This window comes from Notolabrus celidotus, chromosome 12 (genome assembly GCF_009762535.1).
Source record: "Notolabrus celidotus isolate fNotCel1 chromosome 12, fNotCel1.pri, whole genome shotgun sequence".
Taxonomy (NCBI): domain Eukaryota; kingdom Metazoa; phylum Chordata; class Actinopteri; order Labriformes; family Labridae; genus Notolabrus; species Notolabrus celidotus.
Window position 1 is genome coordinate 19,239,442 of NC_048283.1, and position 23,535 is coordinate 19,262,976.

Genomic DNA, 23,535 nt, shown 5'->3' on the forward strand with positions numbered 1-23,535 from the left:
AGTATTAGATTTACCATTTCCAACAGCTACACCTTTTTGGATTAGCATGATTTACAAAACATTTTTATGAACAACAAGATTTCATATGTTCAAAAGAAGTCTATCCACAGAAGTCTAGAAGCAATCCATTCAACTGTTGTCGAGAAATTTTGAATGTGAATCAAAGTGGTGGACCAACTTGTGGACAACCACCAGGGTGAAGAAGTGACAATCAGTGCCATGCTGCTAAACCCCAGACTGTCTGTAATTACACACCATTAATTCTGACGTCCACTTTTATTGGGAATATGCCAGTTTGTAGTGCTATTGGAATTCTTAATATGAACCGTTTTGCACTGTATAATGTACTCAAGTTATCTTAAGTGCAGTGTTAAACAATGGGCACTAAGACGGCATTTTAAACCATTCTATTTTGCACTGAAATATAAACGATACATGGGGATGATGTAAATACTGGTGCAAAGAATATGAGCAGATTGTACAAAAGTGTTTTGTTTCTATCTTTGTTTCTGAGCTCATAATGTATTTCTCTACATAGGAGTCACATTACAGTTAGAGGGGGGTCATACCTTCACGACTCTGGGGAGTAGTGCACAAGTTAATGATTAACAGACACCAATCAATACCAGGGATTTTTTGTGTGTGCCCTAAAATCAAAAAGGCTCCATGCAGGGCATGTGTTCGGTATTTGTGGTGAAATCTAAGGATGCTTGGCAACCTCTACCGGGTATAGTGTGCTATGTCAACACGTCACAGACATTGTTCACAAAATCGGCCTAAACTATGTTTAGTATTCCAGTAATTTATTTCACTTTGTTTGTAAAACGTTTGTAAGTGTCATTTAAAAGACGGAGGGATAGCACCTCTGAACATTACTATGTGCCCCAATGTATAGCGACTGTTAAATGTAACTCTGTTATCAGTTTTCACATGTTTCCCAAACACAAAGAATTACAGAAGAGGTGTGTTGTTAAAGTGTTACAATAAAAAAACACACAAGAGTCCCAGAAGTCTGAAAAAGGAGTGGCCCCTGTGCTTTTTTTTTAGTGGAACAACTTCACAGCCCAACACAGACTCAATACAAAGTGAGGACCCCTTTGAAGAGATGGCCATCATCAAACAGTTTGGTTTGGAATGGTCAACTGCTTCCGATGATGACATTGGATTTTAAAAAGGTAAGCAGAAATGGCAACAATATTATGCTGTTAATTTTGTGCCTTTAAACCATAGACTGTACAAAATATGGACGTAGTCTCCGTGACGTCACCCATCTGTTCCTGAGAGCTGTTTTGAAGCAAATGGACGGCAGCAGCCATATTGGTAATGCGGAACTCAACTAGGCAGAGTGTGACGTAGTGTGAGCCTCTTAGCCAATGGCTGTGTGTTCCCGACCGGGAGTCACGTCAGTCATGTCCTTATTTGGGCAAAACTCGTAATCCTAATATCTTCTGAACCGTCACATTAGAAAAAAATTCACTCCCCGTACAGTGTGTGCCATTAGAGAGATTAACTTCGTAGGGCCAAGCCGTTTTTTGAACCAGGCTGTAAACATGTTTATTAATGCTGCAAAGATCGTCTTTTTCCCATTCATATCTATGTGGTTTCCGGTGTTTCTGCAGCCAGCCTCAAGCGGATTCTCGATGTACTGCAGTTTATAACACTTCCGCATTGGCTTCATCGTTTGAGACCGGAGTTTGCCGCTTGCTTTAAACGTAATTGTATGAATAGGAGATGCAACTATGATGTTATTGTACCTGCAGTTAAGCACAGATTATGGACACCTAATGTGAAACATAACATAACATAACATAATATATATTTGTTAACTTTGGCAATTCCAGCACACAGCAAGTATTTCGACTCTGCCATGATGCTGCTGTTTTCTTCCACTCTCTCAACTGGAAGAGAAGGCATGACCCTAATGTTGAATGCAATGGCACAGAGCCAATTAGAGGCAACAAACATTGAACAAACATCCAGCATTAATCAAAGAAAATGGGCTCACTGAACTCAAAGAATGAGCCAGATCATTTAATTACGGCCCTTCATTTTCGGAGGACATGGATGAACTATCTTTAGAAGGAGGATTCAGAGCTTTTGTTCAGCAAGCTGGCCCTATTCTTCTGAATGTCCTGGCTTTGTGCTGCGCTGATGATGCTTGCTCAAAGGTGTGGTGTCGTAAAGGTCACATTTCAAAGTACAAAATGACAGCTGCAGTTAATAACAGCACAAACAACGCCGCAGGAGGCTTTTAAAGTGTCAAATAAACAATTACCCCCGAGAAACGTTGTTGTACGGACTCCTGGCTTGCACATGTGTAAGTCAGTTTCAGTAGATCCACATTATCACATGTTGCTCTGTGTTTCTATTAGTCCCTGGTGTTAGAGGATTTGGCTAAAGCAAAGGGAAAATTTGATTTATGAGTAGTTTAATAACATATTTATGATAATTTACTTTCTAATTCTTTGCAATCTCCTTGTTATCACATTTTTGATACATTATAGTTTCTCAGAGACTGGGTTGCTGCTTTTCAGTGCATTTTAGTTTTATTTGTTTGAGTGCTTTGTTGTACTACATGATACATTTGCTTATGTTTTAATCAAAGACTGTATAATAAATGGACGTAATTTCTGAAGTGGTGTTTTGAAGACTAATTGTCAGCGGTTGCCATATTGGAAAGCTGATTCAACCTAACTTTGGTCGATCTAGTATGACACGAAGACGTGGTGTTGAGGTGGGCTCTTTAGAATCTTTGCTAACAGCTGAAGAGTGCCTGCCTGTTAATCAAGACAGCCATGCCCTGTTTTTAGACAAACCTTGTAATTTTAACATCTTTAAAAATAACTTGTTTTTTTTTAAAACTGTACCCTCCATTAAGTGTGTGCCAATAGAGAAATGAGCTATTCAGACCCCAAGCATTTTTTGAACCAGACTGTAAACATGTTTAGTTTTGCTGCAAAGATTGGCTTTCTTGAATGGGTGTATATGTGGTTTCTTGGGTTTCTGCTGCCAGCCTGAAGCGGAGGCTTGAATAACTGCAATTTTTAACACTTCCACATTGGCTTCATATTTTAAGACTGGAGGTTTGGTTTCAATTTGCCTTTTTTCCTGTCTTTAACAATTGTTTGGCACTCTGAACTGCTGCTTCCAGATGAAATGTGCTTTCAAGATTAAGAAATTATATTTATCATCAAAAGACACATATACTGTACTTTCCTTGAAAAGCCAAATGTCTATGTAAAGATGGATTTATGTGACATGTTGTAAACTACAGATGTCAAGTTAAGTTTATCATGAGTTTTAACCTTAAAATTCTTCATCACATTTTAAAACCAAGGAAATATGCAAGACATGATAACAGATAAACCACACAGTAATTTTGCACATGTGCAGCATTGACCGTATTGACCCACAGAGCCCTCAAATGAATGCACCTGCATGCTTGTGTGCCTGCTTCATTGTGTTTGCTCATACACATGTAATTGATACCATCACAATACAACCAGGCAGCAAATATAAAGGGTTAACATGATAATTTGGAGGATTATCTCACACTGCACACTGTTGCTGTAGGCTATCAGAACCATCTTTATCATTTAATCAGCCTTTTTACTGCCTGGAGACTGCCTCTCTCCTGTGGTTTAAGTCAGGGAGTTTCATGGAGGTGCCTGCCTGCTGAGAACAGTCAGACATATAATGGAGCGACCACAGATGAGAGGCCACATAGAGCAGGGGGTAGAAGTACCTGAGGGGTGAAGGCAAGCAGCAATAAGGAGAATGGCTCAATACAGACGTGTCTAATAGAGCTGTGGTGCTAATGAGAGATGCCCAGATTAAGTTTGACTGACATTGTATGGTAAGGTGCTGGGTGTCAGCTGGAACAGGAGGCTAATTGAGCCAACAGGGGACAATTTAAATAAATAAAGATATTAAAAAAACATGTGATGGAGGATTTTCATATGCTAAAGCTAATAAAAGCACCTTGACAAATGGCTTTCCTTAGGGCAGTGCAAGAATTGGGCAGGAAAACTGTTTCCTCGCATATTTCTCTGTGCTCCAGCGCACTTTGCCATGGGGAGAGCGCGCAGAGAGAGAGAGAGAGAGAGAGAGAGAGAGAGAGAGAGAGAGAGAGAGAGAGAGAGAGAGAGAGCGCACAAACCACCTCTGGGCGCCTCATCACTAATTTGCCGTCCAGTTCTCGTGCGCTCTCGTGCACCTGCTTAGAAATCCTCGGACTACGACGCGCGCTATATTTCCACCTGCATTCCCTCCTCAGAAATGGAGTTTTCCACTTTTTCTCCAGAAATTGCAGGCGATTTTTACGAGCGCTTCTCAGTCTCTGTTGGTCCCTTCAATGTCACCTTCTCCGAGGATCTGCTGCGCGTTCCTTCAAACAGCAGCGAGATCAACGTAGTCTCAAGGAGGGACACTACAAGTCTCATTATCGCCGTTTGTATCACGGCTCTCTACTCTCTCGTCTGTGTGGTGGGGCTGCTGGGAAACGTGCTCGTAATGTACGGGGTGGTCAGGTAAGAAACAAATACAAATAAACAAACTTAAAACTAAAAGTAGAAAACAAATTGAAAGTGGATATAAAAATGAGATTAAACGTGTTCATGTAATTTTCTGTTGACTACTGTACACACCACTGCAGGCTGTCAAAACACAATATAACACACACAAAAGACCAAAAAACATGATGGAACCATGAGTACTCAGAAATGTTACATTGTAGAGTATTTGACATTTTATATCTTAAATTTTGTTGTATAAAAATAAAATATGCAAAGAAGCATGAGTTCACTGATTTATTAATTCATTAATGATGGTCCTTTCTGAAAATGACAGTTTCAGAGGATGTGAGAGATCCCCTTAAACACCCACTCATCCAACCCCCCTTCACAAAGAAGGAGGAGGGGGGGTTACAGCAATGAGCTGAAATTACCTCATTGCAGCAATTATTCCTATCAGGACTAATGTTGTCAACTCAGAGGACTCATTTTCATGTAGGGAAATTAGTTGCATGTTGAATCCCTCCCCTGCAATCATTGTGGAGCTGTGTCTCTGATTCGTGAACCACAGGTTTGGAGGATTCCTCCTGTCATGTTGATTTGTAGTTGAACTAATGCAAACAAAATGAGCGAGCAGTGACAGGTCGTGATTGAGCTTCTTCGTAAAATGTGTGCAAGATGAAATATGAGTCTCTGTGCTTGGGTTTGTCAGTTTGAGAATAATTAAACAAAGTGAATATCAAAGATATTGTGCCCACTCTTTCCCTGGCAGTGCAATTAAAGAGCAACATGGAGCGTGATGTAATAAATCTCTTTACATCCCTTTGTATTCCCTCATCCCTTTAGAGCCTGCAATCAAATTAAATATGACCAACTACTGTCATGTTGTGGACTTGTAGAGAAATCCGGCCTTCAACAGGCAACTGTTCAGCTGGCAGTCAGACCAAAAAGTACTCTGTGAATGTGAAAATAAGGAGGACTTTTGGATGATTTTTCAGGAACTCATTACATAAAAGTGTAATTTAATGGAGGTTTGCAGTCACTTGGGGCTCAGAAGCTCTCATGCATTCAGTGTAGTTCCATCAAAAAATTATGCATTTAAAAAGCTTTTTCGTTGCTCAATATTTTCAAGGGAAAACAGCCGATCATTAGTTTTTGGAGAGGAAATGGATTAGACTGAAGAATAAATCTTTTTTGTGCTTTGAAACCTTTCAATGGAAATCATGAGTCAGCCACAGACGAAGTCTACTGTGTAAAAACACGAGTAGATGGACCTTGAGAATGTTCAAACGAACAACACTTCAAATCAGCTGTGGGTCAGACGATTTTAAAAGTGCTTTTTTTTTCCAGGTACACCAAGATGAAGACGGCCACTAATATCTACATCTTCAACCTGGCCCTTGCTGATGCCCTTGCCACGAGCACCCTCCCCTTCCAGAGTGCCAACTACCTGATGAGCACATGGCCATTCGGGGAGCTGCTCTGTAAAGTGGTCATCGCTATTGACTACTACAACATGTTCACTAGCATTTTCACACTCACTATGATGAGTGTGGACCGCTATGTAGCTGTTTGTCATCCTGTGAGAGCTCTTGACTTCCGCACACCTGCCAAAGCTAAGCTCATCAATGTCTGCATCTGGATCCTGTCTTCTGTTGTCGGAGTCCCTGTGATGATCATGGCTGTAACCAGGGTGAAAGATAAAGGTGAGGGACTTTTGTTTTTAAGGGAAAACAGCTGACAGTTATCCATGTTTACATACCGGCTATTTTCCTCTAAAGCCATGCCGTGGGTGTGAAGCTTAAATGCCAAAGCCTGCAGTTTGATCAGCAGCTTAGAAAATAGGGAACAAATGTGATGAGAAATCTGGTCACATTTAAAGATAAGCCAACATAGGCCTAATTGATAACCTGTTTACTATGGTCAGAAAACAGTGAAAAAAGCATCTAACCACTTACCAGAAAATATTGCCTTCAGCCAGAAAGTGGCTGAAAGCTAACATCATCACGTGGAAGATTTACACTTTAGTATGATAAAGGCTTAAATACTGAGGCAAAGTAATGTTAAACAAACAAATAGTTAACATGTGTTCTCGCTGACATGATGTTAGCTTGGACAAATATCTTGCTAACATACTTTTTAGCAAATCGTCACTGTCGGGCAGAAACCTTATATCTCCAAAACCACTAACTTCCAGAAAGTAAAAAAAAACATTGTTTTTTTTACATAGCTAAACACTGCCAGTGGCCAGTTCTGGGGAGGGGCCAACAGGGGCCAGTGGCCCTGTAAAACTGAACCTGGACACCCCTCTGGCCCCCCCTCCACATCAAACAAATATTTTACAATAAAAAAAAGCTTCGGGTTTGTGCCGATGTTACAGGCGGAACACATGCATGTGGCACTTGGTTCCAGTGAATGTTTACATCTGACAACACCCTTGGCCCCAGCCTGCCCCCCCCCCCCCCCAGTAAATTGGTCTAGAACCGCCACTGAACACTGCATGAGATTCAACCACAAGCTTTTAAAAAGTATTTTAGCCTATTAACATGCAAAAAAGAGATCAATAGCACTGAGATAAAAAAATGTAGATACAAGGTTTCTGCACGACAGCAAAGAAATGTAATGTACTATCCAGCCAGCATGTTGTCAAACAAATAACCTTGCCAACCTCATGTTAGCTTAAAGCTCCTGTGAGGAGATTTTGACTGGTTGTGAAACAGATTGAAATGAATGCTGATGCCTCTCTATGACCGACAAACACAAATAAGAACATAAGCAATAAGATGGATGTTTTCAATATTTTAATTCTGATGTCTGTAGCCTCTGTCGCTGTAGCTGTCAGACCAGACAAATGATAACCGGCTGAAGAAACAGCCTTTCTCGACATTATCAACAGAAGGTATTAATAACGGGGGGACACATTTGACTGTTAAAATAAATCAGGATGAGATTTATTTTCTTTCTTTTTAAAGAAATAAATACCTTGGCATGCATTGGACAAGATTAGTAAAGTGATGTAGATGGGTGTTAAAATTGACACAAACTGAAAGTTCCTTGCAGGGCTCATAATAATTAACTTAGAAGTGAATAGGTTTGTAAAATTCCAGGAATTTTCAAAGTTGGAAACTTTCCATGGGAATTAACGGGAATTTATGGGAATAAACCAGGAATTTACTAAATTGAAGGTTGGCTCTTAATAGGGAACTTAAATTTAGTGAGGGAAAATATATTTTAGCATAATCCTGACTAAAACAAACAGTTTTCATGTTAATACAGTTGAATATCTATGCCATTCCTCAATCACATGCACATAGCACACTGTTTACTGCAGGCTATTGAGACCACGCCCCCTATATGCACTGTGCATTCCTCCATCTCATGCACAGAGGATTTCAATTTTAGATGGATGTCTGCTTATAAAACAAATATATTTATGCTTGGATATGGTACCTTTCCATTAAATTACCCTCAATTACCAGTTAATTCCCACTCATGCCCATAATTCCCCTGGAAAGTTTTCAATTTGGAATATTTCCAAAATTCCCCAGCTTAACTTCCCATGGAAATTTTCCACACCTTTGCAACCCTAGAAGTGAACCCCAGGAAGAGTAGTTGAAAAGCATTTGGTACCTTGGTAGTAGCTAATACGGATGCAAATAAATAAATAAATAAATACAAAAAGCTAATATTTGTTCTTGCTAACATAATGCTAGCCTGCACAAATGGCTATCTTACGTACTTACAAATGTAACGTACTATGTAGTCAGCATGTTGGCAAATAAATAACTGGCCAATCTAATGTTAGCTTAAACAAACAACAGGTTTATATACTTACAAACAAATGTAATGTACTTTCTAGCTAATGAAACATTAGCCAGCTCGATGTTATATAAGAAGCACAAGATTGCTTGCAATAGCTGTAGTCTAAAGGTATCTAATGGGTTGTTATACACTTCTTTTTACTCTGAAATATGGCCCAATGTCATTCAGGATTTTCAGTTGTCTGTTTTGTTCTTTGTTTGTTTAATTGCTCAATTATCAAAATGTGGTAAGTGATCATGATTTTCAGGCACCCTACATTTGATGACTTACAACCTGGAATACAGTATAACATTATTATGGCATATGAGTTCCCAACCATGAGCAAGTTTTTTTAGAGGAAAACAGCCACTGTGAGCTGAATGATCACCATTGTGTAAAAGCTTGTGTTTATGTTAGGGAGTAATCACGGTGTTAAAGAGAAAACATCAGAGCCGGGTTATTAACTTGAATTAGCCTCACCACATGGTCGTCCATTAAACTTCTAATTATTTCAACTCTGCAGGAAACACTGTCTGTAAACTCGGATTCCCCAAACCTGAGTTGTACTGGGAAATAGTGATGAAAATCTGCGTCTTCATCATTGCCTTTGTGGTTCCAGTCCTTGTCATCACCATCTGCTATGGGTTGATGATTCTGCGGCTCAAGAGTGTTCGTCTGCTCTCAGGCTCCAAAGAAAAGGACCGGAACATGCGACGGATCACTCGGATGGTCCTGGTGGTCGTAGCTGCTTTCATTATCTGCTGGACTCCTATCCACATCTTCATCATTGTCAGGACCATGGTTGATATTGACAACAAGAACCTGGTGGTGGTAGCCATCTGGCACCTGTGCATCGCACTGGGTTACACAAACAGCAGTTTGAACCCGGTACTGTACGCCTTCCTGGATGAGAACTTCAAGCGGTGCTTCAGGGATTTCTGCCTCCCCTACCGCTCCCGGCTGGAGCAGAGCAGCTTCTCCAGAGCACGAAACAGCACCCGGGAGCCTGTGTCTGTTTGTGCTCCTGCACCCACAGAGAGACCGCCAGCATGACTAGACATGGGTCAGCTGGGGGGCAGGACAGTTCAGGACGACCTCCAGACTGAGGTCACACAGTTCTCCACCACAGGAGTCTGAGGCTGTGTGTAGGCGTATGACCTACTGCTCATTGTAAATGGTCGATTGAGTTTTTGGTTTCATGAAATTAAACTTGTACTGAATGTCCTGATATGGTTTGTGAGACACATCTCTTTGGAGATTGTCTGCTAGGTTGCGAACATGCTTGTGTGTGCCTGTTCATATCAAACCTAAGGAAGTGGATACACATGTACAAGGAGTGAATACAGAGCACATGCATGAAGTAGTGATATAGTATGAAGAAACACTTGTTGTCAAAATATTTTGAGGGTGGACTTTTCTTCAGCGCTGGGGCTCATTCAGTTTCTACCAATTTAGATACTGTGTCAGTAAGCCAAGTGAAACCTTGATCCCATCAAATCAACAACAGATGGTTTGATGGGATACATTAGAGAAAAACATTATGACACAATACAATATGATAAGATACAGCATTTCTATAGGGTACAACTGATTAAATATGAAGATACAAGATGATGTGATACAGAAGATACAATATGTTACAATTCACATAATGTCCGTCTTAGGAAATTTGAATGCTGCTCATACTGAGCTGTCACAACAATATTACCAATAAATGACAACAATGTCCATGTGACCACATTAGAAGAAAACCACAAACTGTAAGCCCTCACACTTGATGTTTTTCTTTGTTGAAAGCCATTTTTTTTCCCAAATTGTTAAAGTTACATCTGGTTCTGCAACCAGAGCAGCTGCCATTGTTCCTCTAACTGAACAATTACTGAGACTCTTCAGCCCAGTCAGGGAACACACAATTGCTCTGGAAAAATTACACTCTTGTTGTCATTGTGAATCTGTTTTACATCCTACTCACACAAATTGATGGGTAAAATAAAACAGGGTCTTGCCTCATGTAGAAGTGAACATAGTGGTTATGGCTGTTTCTTGCAATCCTCTCCAGTTGGCTTTTCAATAATGCAGAATCACAATATTGCTGTATGTTGCTGTTTTTATGGCAGCCCTTGTTCTTATCTTAAAGGAGGTTTGTAGGTGTTCAGATCCATGTAAGGAAAACAATACAGTACTACTTGGAGTAATCTCTTTGTATACACAGAATCAAAGTGGTGAGATTGTCCAGAAGGACAACGTTCCTAAACACAAAACAAAAGCCTACAGAAGAGCCTCTGTGGCAGGTTTTTGATTGGTTGAGTCCGCTACCTGACCTCAATCCAACAAATCATCTTCTCCACTTGATGAAAATCAGACTCAGAGCAAGTATGCCCTCTGACAACAACTGAGTCTGCAGAGCATCAGAAGCAGAAGATCAGAGATAAAGATACTACTGTCACTGGAACATCATCCAGCCTCTCTAGTTATAATTAAATATTTAATTTAATGAAAGTTTTGATGTAGGTCTTGCTTGTAAAAGACCTACCTTTCTGTAACTGTAAAATTGTACTCACTGAGATGACTACTTCATGTGCCATTATGATGAGTGGGAAAAGATTCATAGGTTATCATCTTTTCTCCAGTAACCAACTTAAACATTTGCACCTCCTGCAGTTATGTGAATAATGTCCTTACTTTAAATTATATATATATAGCTACTGGATGAATATATGTTGATTAATAATCCAAAGTCAGGTCAAAGTGAATGAGAATCCAATTATGCATAATTAGACAAGACTCCAATTTTATTGTCCCAGTGCTATCACATTACATGATGAGTCAATTTCAAGGTGGCTGCTGCACCTGTAAAAGAGAAATCAATTAGAGACCAGAATCACTCACATAATTGAGAACAGTTCTAAATGACATTGAATTCTATAGAATAATTGTAACATGTCTCAGTGACAATTTTCCCCATTTTCAACTATCTGATATCTCTTGAAGACGGTTTGTCATAAAAGAGTCTTCATGAGCAGAGATGTCTGGTGCTTCCAGTGAATATTCACCGTGAACAACAGTGTTCAGCTGACTCACTGTTTCCACTCCTCGAGCTGTTGGGATTCTGTTGATTTTTTTTGCACAACCAAACACTGGGCTGACAGTAAAAGGAGGAGCTGAAGGGGAAAGTGGCACAGCTGTTTCATTTCAAAGTTACTGAATGACCTTGAGCTGGCACGGAAAGAGAACTGAACTAGGTGGAAAGCATCAGCAAGCGACAAGAAGTTGGATTTACTTAGTGCAGCTACTGGACAGATTTCCAGGGAGCATTGGTGGACTTTTACGGGAGGATACACAGCAGTGCAAAGACATTAATGCACATCATAGGGGAACAGTCATGTTGATGTTTGACATTTTGTTTCAAACAGCATCTATGTATCAAGTGTAAAGATGATACTGATCTGTATTATTATATAAAGTGATAATGTCATTTATTTTGTGTAATTGTGCTGCTGCAACACAAATCTCTGCTCGTAACCAACTAGTAAAAACAAGTGTTATTTGACAGTATATATATATATATCTACACAAAGTGCTATAAATGTTTGGTGAAGTTATTTTATATCTTAAAATATATATTGCTTCTGTTTCATTTCTGGGCTATCCTGTAGCTCTTTTTAAACACCATCAATGTAAGAAAATATTTTAATTCATATTTGTTGTTGACAGAAGGTTCAGCTGAATGAAAACATGTACCATATTGCCTTATTCAGCATTATGTTTCAGTCTTAATGATGCTTTCTTCATCATTTGTGCTTTGGCAGATAAATTGTATTGTAGTACTTTATTGTTTCAATGTTATTACTACTTTGTTTGTTTTTTAAACTTTAATACAGCTATCATGTGTACAAACAGCAGTCGGGTCTTGTAAGTGGTTTGAATTTGAAATGAGATTGTAATCAACTTTCGTTTTGTTTCTAATATGTTGTTTTTGGTGCTTTTTGTCAAAGATTTCTTTACATTTAAACATTAAAAATGCCAGAGCAACATCATAGTCATTGGATGTGTAATTTGTTGGCGTGATTGAGGATGGATCTCTGATGATAGTCACAAGGATAAATGAAATGCATCATAAATGTGAGTAAATCAATGACTGCAGATTACATACAAAGTCAAGCAGACCTATTATATTGATCTTTTGTCAAAATAATGATGGAAAAACTTTTAAAAAACATCTTTTGTCTCACATGTCTCTGACTTTCATGGGCAACAATTTATGCTTTAAAGCCCCTGAGTGGAGTTTCTATCTGGTTGTGAAATAGAATGAAATAAATAGTGATCCCTCTTTATGACCTGCAAAAGTAAACGTGACTATCAGGAACACAATTAAACATGTCATTGCTATTTTTAATGCCAGCATCCACTGCGAGGATGTAGGTGTCAGATCAGATTGTTTGTTTGTTTGGATCTCCATTAGCTACAGCTTGTTATTCTCCCTGGGGTCCATAGTTGATGATAGTGATGACGATAGTATGCTGCAGAATCAGTCTTTTTTATTTAACTGTGATGTATTTGAATGTTAAGAGAAAGCAGGATGAGATGTTTTGTGAGAAAATGCCACTTTCAGGTTCAGGTTCCTTTATTTGTACCTGTAGGTAAACTTGTTTTGCAGCCAGTGAGATGTTCGGTCATTACAGAATTACAAGATAGATGTCAGACAAAACAAACTACTTAATGTGCAAAACATACAAAAATATCCTAAAACTAATCTAACAATAAAAATGATAAAATGAATAGACATGATTAAATGATAAAAGTGCTAAAGGTTCCATTTAAAACGCATATCAGAAAACAGTCAACCAATAGAAACGATAGAATCACATGAATAAATTAGACAAGACAATCTGGGCTCAAGTCTTAAAATTGGAGGCTGACTGTGTGAGAAAATAAAAGCTATTGCTTGTTCAGCTCAGTAATAGCAGCAGGAACAAAGCTTTTCTTGTGACACTGTGTCCTGCACCTTGGGACTAATAACCGTCGTCCAGAGTGAAGGAGCTGGAAATCACTGTGCTGAGGGTGTGAGGCTTTATTTTGCATGCACTTGACAAAATCAGCAGAGATAAGATGATACATCTTTTATTACAGGGGGCGCCATAATCGACATGATTTAAAAGTTCCATACAGGAGCTGTAACAAAAGAAATGTAACAGAAGCCTATGTGAGTGTTTTTGGACAATAACATTACCTGTAAACATGGCTCTTTGGAATAAATTGTATGAGGATCTCAATATTCTTTTCTTGATTTCCACACAATTCACAGGGTATTATTAACAAAGGACAAAGGCCCAAACCCTGAACTGATAGAAACCAGACAACCACTGTGATCAGTTTGTATGACATCCTGAAAAAAAATCACAGGAATTCAATTGTATCTTAGCTTAACTCACAATGATTAAGATTCAACTGAATGTGTTCCTGTAGAATTTACTGCACAGGTCACACCAGAGTGCAAAAAGTCATGATGTGAGAACCATTATCACAATCCCAGTTAAATGAGACGTGAGTGAGCATGATGGAGACATGTCTATCACTCGACACGTTCTTGGCTATTTCTGCATGCTCCATGGATTATGTGTTCTCTGATTGAATTTCTTGCACACATTAAAGGGTTGAACTCGTTTGCTGCTCACAGACTGATGATGTTTCGTGGAACAGAAACAGCGGTTAGAAGGAATCAGTCACCCTCGTCTCTCTTTGTGTGGACGTCAAAAGCTGCGATTTCAACTACACTGCGTGCACAATTATTAGGTAAGCTGCATTTTTGTGAATATTTTAAAAACTATGTTAACAGTCGTTTTCAAATTTGTCAAGAAGTGAGATAGTGAATATATTTCCTCAACTGTGTGGTTAAAATGATGCTTTTCGGCTGTAGTTTTAAATAAATGCAGAATCTGCAGAAATGAGCGTGCCAAATTATTATGCAAGTTGGTGATAAGAGCATATAACTTGTAAAAATTAAAAACTAGGCACCATTTTAAACGTTCTATTGATTGAAAATAATAATATTTACTACAACTGTTTTCAAACTTCAACAAAAACAACAGTTTTCTTTACATTTGTATACAAAATAAAACTGTTAAAGTCTTTAAAACATTTCAAATCTAATGTGTTTCTCAAATGTGCAATATAACCTCCTTTTCTGTCAGTGAGGGTCAGAGGTCACTGGTAAACAGATTTAGTGAGGTTTCTGATGACTTCTCTGCTGACACTGTGAGCTGTACCTTGTATGGCTTTCCAAAGATGCTCGTTTGAGCTGTATTTCTTGCCATTACTGTAAATGATCTTCTTCAGTATTGACCACAAGTTCTCAGTCTGGTTGAAATCAGGTGAGCAGGCAGGCCAGTTCATGAGGCGATCTTCTTTAAAGCCCTGAGATGCCATCCTGTCCTGGGAATAATGTGAGGCGTGTGACGGTGCATTGTGCTCATGCATGGACACTAGCATCTTTTTCATTTTGGCTGAATGTCTTTTCCTCCATGAAGGAAAATACAAAAGAGGATCGCCTCATGAACTGGCCTGCCTGCTCACCCGATCTTAACCCGACTGAGAACTTGTGGTCAATAATAACGGAGATAATTTATTGGAATGGCAAGAAATACAGCTCAAAAGAGCCTCTTTGGAAAGCCATACAAGGTGCAGCTCACAGTGTCAGCAGAGAAGTCATCAGAACCCTCACTAAATCAGTTTACTAGTGACCTCTGACCCTCACTGAAAGAAAAGGAGGTTATATTGGACATTTGAGAAACACTTTAGATTTGAAATGTTTTAAAGACATCACCAACTTGCATAATAATTTGGCACGCTCATTTCTGCAGATTCTGCATTTATTTAAAAATACAGCAAACGTACTTTGAAAAGCATCATTTTAACCACACAGTTGAAGAAATATATTCACTATCTGACTTCTTGACAAATTTGAAAACGACTGCTAGTTTTTAAAATATTCACAAAAATGCAACTTACCTAATAATTGTGCACGCAGTGTAGAGTGGTTCAATCTAAATATCTCAGAGACTGCTCACAAAGCGGCCGGTGACAGATGAGATAGGAGGTGACATTTGTGAGAGGCTGGTTGTGAGGAAATTTCCTCAGAGTATATAGTATGTGTCCTGTTAAACATACATAGATTGGCCTATATTTCCACTGTGTATATGACACAAGAAGAAACAACCACATGAATAATTTAGCTAAAGACTATAAGCTGGTTCCTAGCCTGACTAGACTGCATGCTGGCTTTGTAAAGTGTTAAATCCAAAAGGCTTTACTCAATAGAGCAGTCAGAAGCTACTGTCATGTCTGACAACTCAAGACTAAATGTAATCTCCAGCATACAGAAACAGGTCTTATTTCAAATCCAATCGTCTTCTCCCTGAGTTTGAAGAACACACAAGAGGCATTTCTTTTCAATCATTTCCCTATCAGACACACACAGCTACACGTAGAGATACTGTAGACCACTTCCAGAGAAACAGGCTGATAATTAAACGCTTTCATCTTCTGACCCTAACTATTGCTGTTCATGCACTCAAACAAATTAACACATGGAAATGGGAACAAAGAGAGAATCACCGCTGTGAAGCGAGTATTCCCTTTGCAGCATGAAAAACTGAGAGCTACTCTACAGTTTTAAAGCCACATATTTCCTCTCTGTTTCATCTGGTGGATAGCTTTTGTGTCGTCTGTTTCCTTGTGTGTGAGGTTTTTAGACTCTGTGTTGAGTTCCTACTCCTGAGCTGAAAACGACTGAGAACACACCTTGCTTGGCTGCTCGGTGGTAAGCACGACTCTGCAGTAATACTGCAGAGCTAATATTTTAACAAGACAGACTTTCAGGCTACTCAACAGTAGACAACCACATGCTGTGTGTGAGGCTTTTCACACGGCACACCATCCTCACTGACAGTGAACAACCTGTCAGAAATGACTCACAACCATACTGTACATCACAGGACTGACAGAGGAAAATACACACACCTTTAGATTTCAAGGTGATGATTTGATGGTGGACTTAAAAAAAAATCTTCCTTGTGCTGGGATACAATCAGATGATCCTGGATGCCTGAGGTGTGTACAAAATGCCAAAAGTGCAAAAAACCCTCAGGCTGTTTACTACATGTTCTATAGGCAGAACATTCTCGCTTCAGTTCTTGGAGAGGAGTACAGACTGAGATTCAAACTGGGTGCCATCTGCCAGCTGAGTCATAATTGACTGAGGTGAGGCTGAAGCTTATACTTCACTTTTAAAAACACAAGTCCTCCCCAAAGGGTGAGAAATGTTTGGTTTGAACCGTCCTCCTGATTTAATCCCTCTTCATAACATTTAAATAAACATACTCTGCTGAGCTGTTGTGAAAAAACATGAACAATATGACTTACTAAAGGAAATGATACCTTCAGTGATGTTTCACCATTCCAGTACAGCTATCTTTTAATGCCTGTTACGGCTGCCACCAGGTTACATTCAGACAAAGCTACCGAAGCACTCTTACACAGAAGCCTTTGTTTACACTTTCCTTGGCAAAGTCTCATTGTGAGCATTACACTGAATGATTTAGCGCCACTAGCATAACAAACCAAACTGTCAGAGAAAGACTTAAAGTACAGTAATCAGAGGCAGGGGTGCAGACTATTTGTCTGGGTTGACCAAACCTGGAGCACTAGCTTTTGCAGGGCTGGCATGAAGTATGTCTGCAGCACACACTAATTAACAACATTTATTCGTCTTTTCCGTGCCCACTAATCTTATTTTATTGTCATATCCCTCTGTATTTCCTTTACTTTAGAGTAGAATAATTATTAAATTACTTTCAGCTTCAATCTTTAAAAGATGTTGATCCCAAATCCCAAAATCAAGGGTAGGAAAGATGCCAAATTGAAGTGCAATGAAAGCTCTATGTAGCCTTTTGCAACACAGCCAAACTAGTTTTTTTAAGAGAAGTTAACGTGTTTCTGACAAGACAGAGAGCCAATCATAGTACAGGATGTCTGGTGGACACTTATGTGGCCAATCACATTTCATGGGGAGCCATCACCACTTAAGGCCACCCCTGGACTCGCCCCTGAATCAATGCTCAAAGTATTTACATAGAAGTAGAGTGTATCACAAAAAGACAAAATCTTTGGTTCCACCGATTAATATCATTACTTTGAACTTTCTACCGAGACCTCTGCAACATCATGATACATTGGTTGAGTTCTGTTCCAGCAGTCAGGGTTATTGCATTGGTTATAGAACCTGAAGTCACAGTTCACTTTATACATTAGTTGGAAAAACACATTTATTTCAAAGATGTGTTTGCAAAGCCTCTGAAACTAAAGAACATGAGCTACACTTAGCTGTGTGTTTTTGAGGAAAGGAGATTATTTATTTTCAGTGTGTTTATTTCCTGTTTTGTATTGTATCTTTTATAATTTCTTGATATTGCCATCATCATCTTGTAATTGCTGTACAGTAAATGACATAAGGGTGCATTTTATGTATTAAAAGTACTTATAAAAAATGTTCTCATTATTGTTGTTGCTGGATTCATATGGCTAGCTAATGTTGGCCGTATCAGCTAATGCATGAAGTCACTGTGAATTAATGTTCGATAACTAATGCTCTATTAAAGGCAAATAAAGTCACTACAAAACAAAGGCAGGCAGAAATAAAGGAATGCATTCAGATAGAAGAGAACTCGCTCTACTCTTCCAATAAAGTCAGACTTTTTTACCCTCAGCTGAAATTCAAATCTCAATTCACCTTCTCTTAAAGGACCCCCTTTCCTCCCACAAATAGTTTCATCCAGTCCTTGATCGTCAAACCCAGATCAACAGATTTATACAATCATAGTGGACCTGGAAGTTTATTAGTGATAAGCACAGAAATAATGGGACACTAATGTGTAACAAGAAATGTGTATAAAAGGGATGAGTCACACTCCATGGTCCTTCATTAGTGTGGTTTGATGCCTGTTGTCATCTGCTCCTCATAACAGATCTGCAAACAACATACCACATCAACAGATCGGCCCTTCTTCAGAGCCCCTGCACAGCTGTTGGTCCTCTACTGTGGGGCTCCTGAGGGGCCCTCAGCCCGCTGGACGAGGAGTTCAATCTATCCAGGCAATCTGCTTTAATTACAAGTATGATCCGCAGGCGAGGAGTACCAGCAGCTTAACAGCAAGAGGGGTACTCATTTGATAATAATACCCTATTTGATTTCCTATGCACACGCTCACAGAAATACATGTTTTTCTCAAAGTAAGCCGTTCTCCTATCAGAGTCAAAACAACATGGACTCTGCCATGGCAACAGTTGAGTCTTTAACTGGTTGTAGGACTTCATAGATCACTCCATGCATCAGTGAGTGAAATCACATGAATGAGATGCTCTTTGAAGATGTCAAACTCCTTTTTCCTGAGACGTAATACTTTTTGAAGGTAAAGAGCAGCAAGGTAGCAGCTTAGCTCATATAAGGTTGATGGAAACTTTGAACCATCTGACATTTGAACACAGAAATGATGGAAAAGACTGAATAAATGTTGAGTTATGAGGAATATTAAGGTGAAAGATACAAACAACTTTTCCAGGTTGTTTATCAAAAACTAGCACTTCTACCACAATGTCAACAGAAAGAGGGGAAATCAAAAACTAAAACGAGCCGCCAGAATCCTTTCAGCTGATTGATTTGATATGTTGTGTGTGATCAGGTTGTCTCTCAAGTTGCTCCTGCTAATCAGAATTGATTACCACTGTTAAGGGGTTTCAACCAATCAGAATCAAGTATTTAACACAGCTGGGTGTCAAGTTACGTAGCCGAGTAGTAATAACATGCAGTGCATCCTCCCCCCTCCGTATGCTTCACTTTCTAACAGAGAATGATGTTTTTTTTATGGCTGATGTAAACTTTAAGCAGAATAGTGAGGAGGTTACTTCAGGTAATCACTTGAAGATTTAAATGCCTTATCTTGAACAAGCCTATAGTTTCATAATGAACATAAAGGATGCATAACTATTGTAAGTTAATGCATGCACTTTGTATTTGAGTATTCAAGGCAAGGCATTGATCTCTCTTCTCTTCATGTATTGTCCAGAGAAATCATTCATCTGCACATCCACCCAGCCATCGTACCTTATCAATCATCCACTCTGCCTGTACTTAATAGATGGTTCTATCACTCCAAGTCCCTGTGGTTTAGATTGCACACCCGATAGAAGTACAGCAGTCCAGTAGCTGTTAAAGCCAAATTAACCTACCCGTGTTAATGCAGCACTAGATTTACTAAGTGTTTTTAAATGTGTTAGAGGATACTTTTTCCCCCTGCATCTAAACTCTGCCTTTGTGTGTAATTTGTCTGTGCGTGAGAGAAAGACAGAGGAAATTATGTGGAGAACAGCTCCCTCCCCTGCTGCTCAACATTCAACAGGTTCCTCAAGATGATGGACCACTTAATGAAAACACCCTCGAGCCACACCAAGGCACACAAATCATCAGAAACTTTAGGTTCTTGATTAAGACACCCTTGAGAAGAAGCACTCAATACAATTTGAAATGACAAGTTAATTTAGTGAGCAGCAGGGCAACTGGAGGACTGAACTTCCCAATCAAGGCAGAAATAAACGGTGCAAAATGTGCTCCTTTGTGAAGTAATTATTTTAATATCATGATGATGAGGCTGTTCCTGAATGCAGCCTGTTTCACTCACAAAATGAAGAAGTCTGAAAGCAGTATGCACAGCTCTGTGGATGATTCGGCTGTCTCTGTTATTAAAGTGAATGTGTGGTGATGAAGGTGCCCGAGACGACTAGGTCTCCTCTGTGATTAGTTTAGAGAGAGGGAGGAGATTAGAGCCCACCTGCATATTGAAAAATCCTGTTACACTTCGGAAGAGTGAAAGGAATTAATCGCAGGAAGTCACTGCCGAATCTCTCTGTATGAATGTTTCTCTTTGTGCAGAAAAACGTACGACTAGTTTGCTCTTTTTGGAGCCCAACTGGCTTTTGAATACTCCAGCAAGTGGAAAGCTTTTAACAGCTGTCAAAGATGGATGCTTTTGAAGACTTGCTTTACTTTGCAGCTGTAAAAACAGACCTGTGTACCTGCATCTGCACCAGGAGTGTTTTATTTTAGTCCTGAAAAGCATGTGGCTTTTATTGTGTTGGAAGTCTCACAGTCCTGAAGTTGCAAAAACCAAAGGAAAGAGAGGCAGCAGTAACATTTCAGCAGGTGCAAAAGGGTTCAGTGTGGAGTGAAGATTGATGAAATTGTTGAAAACAAATGTTTTCATTGTTTACACAAGCACAGCAGGTGAGGACAAAATGAGTGCATGTCTAAAGGCCCCCTAAATCAATGTCATCATAATATGAGTGAATATTTTATTCTGCTCTGTGCTCATCATCAAACTAAGGCAGATTTTCAGGAGAGAAAAAAGTTGTGCCTGAAAAATACTGAGCTGCTGACCTGTCAGAGAAAGCTTCTAAAATTGCAGCAACATTACAGAGCGAAATGTCAAATGGTCCTTTTTGGTCGAGCGGCTGCCAAAACAGACCCTTTTTTTCTCAAAGCAGGAAAGTCTTACAAGCAATCGTGTGTGTGGCAGTGCTGTAGGTTAGACTGAGGTAAAAGTAACAATTTACCTGTTATAGAAAGTCCATGTTTCTTTTCAAACAAAGAACCATTTGAGAGAAAGTATATAATTAAAGAAGAGTGAACACGAGAAGAAGAAGAAAAGCATTGAACACAGTTGTCAGTTTGCTTTAAGAGACTTCTACAGCAGGAAACCTTCAAATGTATTCTTGACATTACTTCTCTGTCACCAGACAAACAGCATTAAAACACACAAACAACGGACAAGCTTCACTCACATCAATTAACTGCTTACGAAAGACACTTCAAAGCAGTTTGAGAAGCTTTCTGCCACAAGGGTTTTTTCACTTCATCATAGGTCCTTTTTTCTGGTCAGATGAAAGCAAGATGGGATGAGCAAGGACGTTGTGCATTTTACCCCTGATAGAACACAAAGGCCTGCAGCTTTGATGTTTGTACTTGTAGCATCATTTGCATTCTTAAGTGTTTCTGTTTTACATTTATGACTATGTTTATGGAATGTGTTGTCTGCATGCATAATGGACTTAAGCAGCTATGGTGTGACTGCTGCACAGCTTTGTTCATAATATGCTGGAAAATAATTATTTTTAAGCACTGAGCACAAAAAAGAAAAAGTGAGTGGTGTCTGCAGAACTAATGATGGTGAGCAGTACTACAGGAAGTGTACAGGCTGGACAAGGAAGCAGAGATTGATCTTTAAAGTTTCACAGCTGTGTTTTCACGGTGTAAGTTACAGTCAATTAAGTGTGGCTGCAACGATGCTGTTAGATAAGCACTTTGCTAACACGTCTGTAGTTCATGACAGGGCTGCAACTACCAAGTGTCATTACAGCTCCAAATGACAGTGACTTTGATACTCAGGATCGGGGACTCTACTTGGACTAGAGCAGGGGTTCCCAAAGCGTAGGTCAGGACCCTGGTGGGGGTTGCGAAACACAAATAGGGGGTGTGTGAGATGTCTTTTTATCTTGTGTTTTTCTTCCTTTTTGTTTGTGCTGTTTATTATTATTATTATTATTTATTTATTTCTTCTTCTTCTTCTTCTTCTTCTTCTTCTTCTTCTTCTTCTTCTTCTTCTTCTTCTTCTTCTTCTTCTTCTTCTTCTTATTATTATTATTATTATTATTATTACTTTGCATTTATTTATATTCTCTTCTTGTTGTTGGTTTTGTATTACTCATATATACAGTCATGGCCAAAAGTTTTGAGAATGACACAACTATTAATTTTCACAAAGTCTGCGGTTTCAGTTTTTATAATGGCAATTTGCATATACTCCAGAATGTTATGAGGAGTGATCAGCTCAACTGCAATTAATTGCAAAGTCCCTCTTTGCCTTGAAAATGAACTTTATCACCAAAAACACATTTCCACTGCATTTCAGCCCTGCCACAAAAGGACCAGCTAACATCATTTCAATGACACACAGGTGTCACACACATTAACACAGGTGTGGGTGTTGATGAGGACAAGGCTGGCGATCAATCTGTCATGATTGAGTGACTGGACACTTTAAAAGGAAGATGGTGCATGACACCATTGTTCCTCATCTGTTAGCCATGGTTACCTGCAAGGAAACACGTGCAACCATCATTGCATTGCACGCCAGGGAGAATTGCAGGTCTTGAAAAAGAAGGGTCAACACTGCAAATATTGACTTACTGCATGAATTCTGTGTAATTCTCAATAAAAGCTTTTGATACTTATGAAATGCTTCTAATTGTATTTCATTATACCATAGAAACATCTGACAAAAACACCTAAAAACCCTGAAGCAGCAGACTTTGTGAAAATGTAATATTTGTGTCATTCTCAAAACTTTTGGCCATGACTGTAATTTGTTAACTTGTGGATTTTTACTGAAAAAAATGCACTTAAAAAGTTGAATGACAAAAGTTATCTAAAAATAGTACATTTTACCCATTATAATAAAAAATATTGACAAAAATAGTAGCTAAACATGAAATAAAACCTTGAGAATAGAAAATGTAATGAGTTCTATGCCTTTCTTTTCGCCAGATGCCTCCTAAGTTTAGAGTTTGTGAACAGTTAATTATCAAAAGCATCAGTAGCAGTAAGTTAATTCATAACGGCACATGAAACACAGCCAGATGCTCATATAGGTAGGCAAATTTTCCACAGACCAGCTAAATGAAGCCACATTAAATCACTTTGAGGGATAGTGGGGGTTGAGTCTTTTGCACCTACATTTTGGGGGTCGCGGGCTGAAAAGTTTGGGAGCCACTGGACTAGAGCACTCAGACTTATAGTATCCTTGTGTAACTAGCTTTGACAGCATTAGCACAGAAAATGGAAAGGACGTAACCACTGGATTTAAGGTGTTTGTCTGATTAATAAGCGGTGGGCTGCAGGTTGTTTTTTTTTAAGTATTTAGACACCTGCAGTTATCTCACTGCTGCAGAATCAATGAGCATTGAAAGAAGTGCGGTGTGTATTCACACAAGACTCCCAACGCCGCAACCTTGTTGATCATTCAGATCTTCAGACACACAGATCATTAAGAATCTGATGTTAATAAATGTGTTTTCTACACATCAAAAAGTGCCATTCAGTCACTATAGGTTCATA

General features: G+C 39.1%; 1 protein-coding gene across 1 annotated transcript; it reads left to right on the forward strand.

The window, feature by feature from the left end:
• Nucleotides 1-4,215: 4,215 nt before the first annotated feature.
• Nucleotides 4,216-10,334, forward strand: oprd1b (opioid receptor, delta 1b). The gene is made up of 3 exons (XM_034698082.1): nt 4,216-4,529; nt 5,862-6,217; nt 8,836-10,334. Exons 1-3 carry the CDS (start codon nt 4,279-4,281, stop codon nt 9,363-9,365), a joined length of 1,137 nt encoding a protein of 378 aa, XP_034553973.1. The 5' UTR covers nt 4,216-4,278; the 3' UTR covers nt 9,366-10,334.
• The last annotated feature ends 13,201 nt before the right edge of the window (nt 10,335-23,535 follow it).

Bases quoted from the DNA above. Each gene is read 5' to 3' on its own strand.
- oprd1b (XM_034698082.1), top strand. From the start codon at position 4,279: ATGGAGTTTTCCACTTTTTCTCCAGAAATTGCAGGCGATTTTTACGAG. The intron at 4,530-5,861 runs GTAAGAAACAAA...TTTTTTTTCCAG, and splicing joins GTAATGTACGGGGTGGTCAG to GTACACCAAGATGAAGACGG. The intron at 6,218-8,835 runs GTGAGGGACTTT...TCAACTCTGCAG, and splicing joins AACCAGGGTGAAAGATAAAG to GAAACACTGTCTGTAAACTC.